At 36.0% G+C, this 6,473-nt stretch overlaps 1 protein-coding gene across 1 annotated transcript; it reads left to right on the top strand.

Annotated features, from left to right (window-relative positions):
- Window positions 1–1,466: 1,466 nt before the first annotated feature.
- Window positions 1,467–6,271, top strand: LOC113234475 (zinc finger protein 43-like). The gene has a single exon (XM_026469803.1). The coding sequence runs from the start codon at window positions 1,608–1,610 to the stop codon at window positions 4,404–4,406; it is 2,799 nt and encodes a 932-aa protein (XP_026325588.1). The 5' UTR covers window positions 1,467–1,607; the 3' UTR covers window positions 4,407–6,271.
- The last annotated feature ends 202 nt before the right edge of the window (window positions 6,272–6,473 follow it).

Raw genomic sequence — 6,473 nt, 5'->3', positions numbered from 1 at the left:
AATTTTATAGCTCAATTTATTGCTAAAATTTAACAATGTTCATCGATTTGTACTCTTCAGTAATCTACATAGTTTCGCAACTATAATCACGCTAGCAACTTTGATCGTCAATGGATCATTCATGAGTAACAATTGAAATGGTTGCTATACCGGCTTATTTGTACAGATGTATACCTATGACTCAATCATTCAGTAATTCAGTAACAAACGACGCGTTTCGCACTTTGTTTGATCAATTGTTCTGTTTTTAGGCATTTTATTAAAACTGCAATTGGTTTTGGTATACAACGAATAATAGTACTTATGCATTAATTACGACTACAAGGACAGAGTACATTTATTCATAATGTGAGTAGATAAGTATGATATCAGGTTCAAAAAATACCTGCTATATTTTATTAAATTGTCCGTAATAAATCGTTCTTCTTCTTATCATAACGTATCGATGGCTATACCTATATGTTGCCGAAGGAGCACCACGCCAGACGCACGGAATAGGAATGGTTCGTCTTTATTGGAGGCTCCTTTTTTGTACCCCTGGTTAATGAGCAAGCATAGTTTCTTCTTCAACACCATTTTTATCTGGAAACGAATCAATTTGCCTTGGTAACCTTAAGTATGTTCTGATACACAAATCTAAAACAATTTCCAATTAAAAGCTCAGAAATTGCTAGTTATAAATGTATTTAAATATTTTGCCGACAATTTTACAGCCGTTGGCGTGTTTATGCTAAAAATAGTTGAAAAATGTATAATACAAAAGTAAGAGTACAAAAACTAATTTACTTAGCATTCACAATTACTCGGAACAAACCGGAGCTCCTTCTCACTTGCCAATGCCTCAATGTAAACATAAATAATTATTTCCGACCCACCATAGCCAGAAAAGAAAACAAAAAAAAGTTTGTCAAGAATAGTGTTGCCTGGTGGTTAAATTTCTTATATTTTTTTGTAATTTGAGTTCTCACATTGTTTTAAAAGCACTTTTCGTAACGTTTGGGAACGTTGAGATTTTTCAAATTCATAAATACAAACACACCCAATTAGATAATAAAGTAACTGAGAGATGACTTGATTTTTCTTGAACGTACTTACTTTTCCATTTTCAAAGAACCATTCACTACCTGCATGGCAGTCTGCCGTGCAGGCAGGAGACTATGGGTATGGAGTCTCGCAAAATGCATTGCAGGATGGTTTGCACGCTACGATTATGATTCATAATCCTGCTTTACGCGGCGGAGTGCAATGCAATCCTGCATGAATCCATTAATGAATGCCCCCTATTAGGAATTAGGCGTAACATTTGCAGTTACATTTCTTAATTAAAAAAACAATGTAATTCAATATGTGTGGTGCAACTGAAATGTTACTTTCTGCTTTCCCGACACTTTCATTGGCTTAATGTGAAGGCAATGCCATTAAAATAAAAACTTATCAAGTAACGAAATGGAATTTTCGTCTGGGCCCTGGCAGCACCGGTCAAAAAGTCATTATTTGACGCCTTTCTGGCGTATAACATTTGCTGTGAAAAATCACGAATATTACATCAAAATCCATATCACTAAGTGTATAAACAACTTATACGGTGTTTTCCATTATACACAATCATGGACGATGAAGAAGAGATGTTAATGGACCCTCCAGATCCTGACACGACTTGTAACATTTGTAACGCCGAGTTTCTGGACCCAGAAGACTTGGCCGTCCATTTGACGCAAGTACACGTAGATGAGGACCTAATACACCCTTATGTGACTTTATGTCAATTTTGCTCGGCAGTTTTTACGAACGCGGGCGATTATGTGACCCATTTGACCGATACACACTTGGCCAGTGTTAGGCGTTGCAAATTCTGTACTAGAGCCTTTACAGACTATAAGCAGCTACAGAGACACGAAAGTAAACATCCTATTTATAAAAAGAACATGTTATTCTCATGCTCACAGTGTAACAAGGTTTTTAACGAAATTTCTGAATTAGAACAGCACGAATTCACGAAACATGGCGAAATCAAAGAAGGAGTGTTTTTAAACCGCTATTACTCGCTCCTTTCTTCCGTTTTAAACATAAAAGCTGTTAAATTTCTCCATTCGTTGGGCACGGACACTTCCTACTTCTGTACTAAATGCGGATACAATTCCAATGATGTTATTAACTACATAAAACATTTACAAATAAAAAATTGTGTATCGTTGGTCTGCAATACATGTTCCAACGTGTATAAAGACAAAAGTAGTCTCTGGAGACACTTGCAGGATCACAAAGAGTGTTGGATAGATGCTACTGATCAAGACATGGAGAAAAAATGTCAAGCGTGCCATAAGATGGTCAAAGTTGCAAATTTAAAAAGTCACCGTAAAGAATGCAAGGTCATCAAATGTAGTATATGTAAGGTTATACTCAGTTCTATGTACGAGTTGTCAGAACATCAGACAAAAGCACACCCTATGGCTATAATGATGAAGTTCTGTATGCTGTGTAATAGAGAATTTGTTGGGACTGTTGCTTTAGAGAAACATATAAATCGGTCACATAAAAAGCATTTCCATTTATATAAATATAAATGTATGCAATGTGATAAGTATTTCAAGCATCCTAAAGAGTTGTTCGCTCACTATTTTTCAACGCATCGAGATCTGCACCCGTATTCTTGTAAGATGTGCGATAAGAGGTTTAGAATACGAAAAGCTTTTACTCTACATATTAAAATGGAACATAAAAGTGAGGGATATGTGGAATTTGATGAAAACTATCATGTTTTCTTTGCTGCAGAAAAGTCTGCTAACCCATTTCAACCTACAAGTTTTTTCCAAAATGACAATGAAACCAATGAAAATGTTACAGAAACAGAAGTAGAACAAACAGATGCTGAAGTGATGCAAGTTCCGGAAACAACTGATGCAGAAACAGATATTGAGAAAATAAAGACTGACAACCGTAAACATCCCAAAATGAGGTTTAAACAACCTAGAAAAGATGTTAGTCTACAATCAGATTTTTTGAACAGCGAAGCAGAAAATCGAACTGAAAATGAAACTAATAGAAAGGCTAATAACATGAAATTAATAGAGAAACGAATTACTCGAAAGCGTAATAGGAAAATAATTCAGAAAAGTTTAAAAAAACGACGCACCACATTCAGTGAGAATTTTTCCGAAGACGAACCATTGAGTAAACTGAGACACGTTTCAAGAAAATCTAAATCATATAACCGTAATGTATCACTCAAGAATCGTAAACTGACTGGTCGTAATAAAAAGAGATTTACTTGTGAAATTTGTAATGAATATTGCTACACATTCCAGAACTACAATCATCATATAAGCACCCACAGTAATAGGGAAGAAAAGAAATGTATTAAATGTTCAAAACGATTTAAAAGTAACGATGACTTGACTAAACATATGAAAAAGAAACACTCAACATCGAAACTAACTGAAACATTAAAAAATTTACTTGAAAGACGTAAATTGGGTAAAAATAATCCAGTGCCACAGCTAACTATGCAGGAAAGGTTCAAAAGAACAATCAAAATGGTGAAAGAGCAGCCTGTTACTGAAGTGGCAAAGTTAACAGAAGTCCCGGACAAGTTATCAGTACAGAAATTTATCGAAAGCTTTACTCCAGAAGAGAATACAAAAAAACCAGAAGTACTCATCAGCACCAGTGTTACTATCACACCTATTAACCAAACAATTTATAAACAACCTCTGATAAAAATGAAAAAATTCACTCCACTGCAAGAAAAGAATACTAAACAGGTGAAGTTATCCATGCCTGTGCGTTACAAACAAACAAATACCGAACAATATAATGTAAGTGTACGATTGATACAAAAACCTTTTCCTTCAATCAACGCATCAGTTACTCAATCTGAAGAGCTCTCTGTTAGAGACTATGAATCACACAATGAATTCATTGATTACGAAGAAGAAATAGACAGTCATGATAAAAATGTTCCGGATGTAGCTCAAGAAATCATGTTAGAAGAAGAAAAACCCAGAGTGATACCGCATAAATTGGTTATTCCAAAGCTGGAGAAAACTGAATTGAAAGAAATGCGTATAGCACACTTGTTACCAGAAGCACCATACTTCAAAATAGTAAAAATGAAAGAGGTGTTAGCTCAAAAAGCTAAAGAAAAAGAAGTATTACCAGACCCAAAAGAAGAACTACCAAAATTACCTGACGGTACAAAACTAGTTAACGTAAATCCTCTAGCGCATCTGATAGGCAATAAATCAATAGAAAGCATAGTGGGACCAGCAAACAAATACAGGCCAAAATCAAGGGATAGTTTCGAAAGAGCTATAGCACAAGCTCTGCTTAAATTGGACAGTCCTTTACCAATGAGGACGGTGAAGCGACGTGGTAAAAGAGATTTAACTTCTACCGTTGAAACTTAGTTTGTAGATGGAATGTCTATTTACAACCAGTCTCTCTAATTTTTTCACAGTTACACGTTTACGTTCGTAAAATGTTACAATTGACAATTAGACTTCACATGGTGACCATTGACCTTGATTAATTCAGGTTATATGTACCTGTACAATTGTATTTTTATGCTAGTTTCAAATATTATGCATATCAATGTTCTGTTAAGAAAGCCGCGCTTTGGTAATACACACAAGAATTGGACTTTGCCGTTCATATTTTTGCGACAATACAAAGAAATGACAGCAGTTCTTGGGTGGCTAATGTTCCAAAAATTACAAATCTATGACCTGTATTAACTAAAATTAGTAGCCATAGAGATCAAAGAGTTCGTCCAGGGAAGTACTGCCACCCTACCTATTTGCATTACCGGTTTTGCTTTCTGCATTACTGCGTTCCGGTACAGGCACATGGGTCTTGTCGACTTATGTCTTAGGGTGACATTTAAACCACTGCAACTGTTATGCACGGCGTGTCGCTTACATTAAGGCACACGTCTTGTTCGTCCCGTCACTATCATAAAGTTCTTTTTACTACTTTTGTCATTGAAATTGCGACTTCACGTCATAATCTTAAGGTATATTACTTTTCGTCACCTAAACCTTCACATCCCGCCAGTAGGCCAGTCCGAAACTAAAGCAGTAGGCCTGAGCCAGTTCGAAAAAGCTTGCCCGTGCAATAAGAGCGAAAAAGACAATGCACTTTTTCTGGCCAACTTAATGTTATACTGTGACAATCAGCGTAGTGATTTACTAAATCATATCTCACCTTAATACATAACGTCGGCGATGGTGCAAATCCGCGTATGTAGTAGTGGTAAAAAGCGCATATCTGAACAAAACCAAATTTCACAGAGGGATTTAACATTATAACTTTGTTATTTCAATGGCTACGACTCATTTTTGCACAGTAAGCATTAATTTATGTTGTCTACGGACTGATAATAATAGATTCCCGTAAATCACGCTAATTTGGATGCCACGACGATTTGGCGACTAAATTACCGAAATGGAGACTCAATCAAATGCTATCCTTGATGATGAGTTGAATGAGCCTATAGTGTCACTTCCTCTTAGCCTTTAAAACTGGAACGCAGTAATGCTTACATTACTTGCTGTCAGAAGTACATATTATGGTGACAGTACTTCCCGGGATTAACTCTTTCACAAGAATCTTTACTTTTAATGTTCGAGTGAATCTTGAACGATACTCCCTTATGCCGTGTTAACGAGTGGTTCACATGCGTTTTTCGCTTGCTTCCGTAACTCGCGTCACACATACGCAAAGATCTGTCGCGTACGCGCAGGCAGGACTCTTCACGAGTCTTGCATTGCGTTGCGTGAGCTTGATATTTTCACGCAAGCAACAGGGAACGTTTACGGAGGACAGCACCACTGGCCAATCACAGAGCAGCAGGAAGTGCACGCGTCCCCAAGACTCCTGACCGCCTTAACGCGGAAAGCAAATTTCTACACCGTGTACCCAGTCTACGCAAGCAAGCGAAACACGCAAGTGTAAGACGCGCCATCAACGGATTTCGGATATTTATTTCTATGAGCTTAAAAATACCTACCTTTGGCGATCATGCTTGTATTTAAATGTCCAAATGCGGCAGTTTTGCACTGGTAAAATAATTTGTAGAGTTAAAAACCTATTATTGTTTATTTGAAACTCTTTAATTAGTAGAATATAAATCAATAGTAAAGTAATTATGAATATTATATAGGTTGTAAATTATCTAAATTGTGGTTTTTTTTTCCGTGAATAACCATCACAATAGATTTGATTTTCATATTTGTAAACTAAATTGATGAAATGATGTTTTTTACTATGTATCCAGAGTATGAAAATAACTTTGATGCATTTTAAGTAGGTTGCTTTGTTTTAGAATAAATAAAATTAATGACAAACACGTATTTCATTTGAATAGAGTAGAAAAGTATAGTTAAAAAAATTTGTCAACTTTAATTGAAGTGGGTTAACTGAATTTTCAGGGTATCCAAAAACCGAATTCATCCTCTAATTTGCTATCCTTAGAA

Source organism: Hyposmocoma kahamanoa, unplaced genomic scaffold (assembly GCF_003589595.1).
Source record: "Hyposmocoma kahamanoa isolate Upper Pololo Valley unplaced genomic scaffold, ASM358959v1 84, whole genome shotgun sequence".
Taxonomy (NCBI): Eukaryota; Metazoa; Arthropoda; class Insecta; order Lepidoptera; family Cosmopterigidae; genus Hyposmocoma; species Hyposmocoma kahamanoa.
This window is presented reverse-complemented; position numbering and strand designations above follow the sequence as displayed.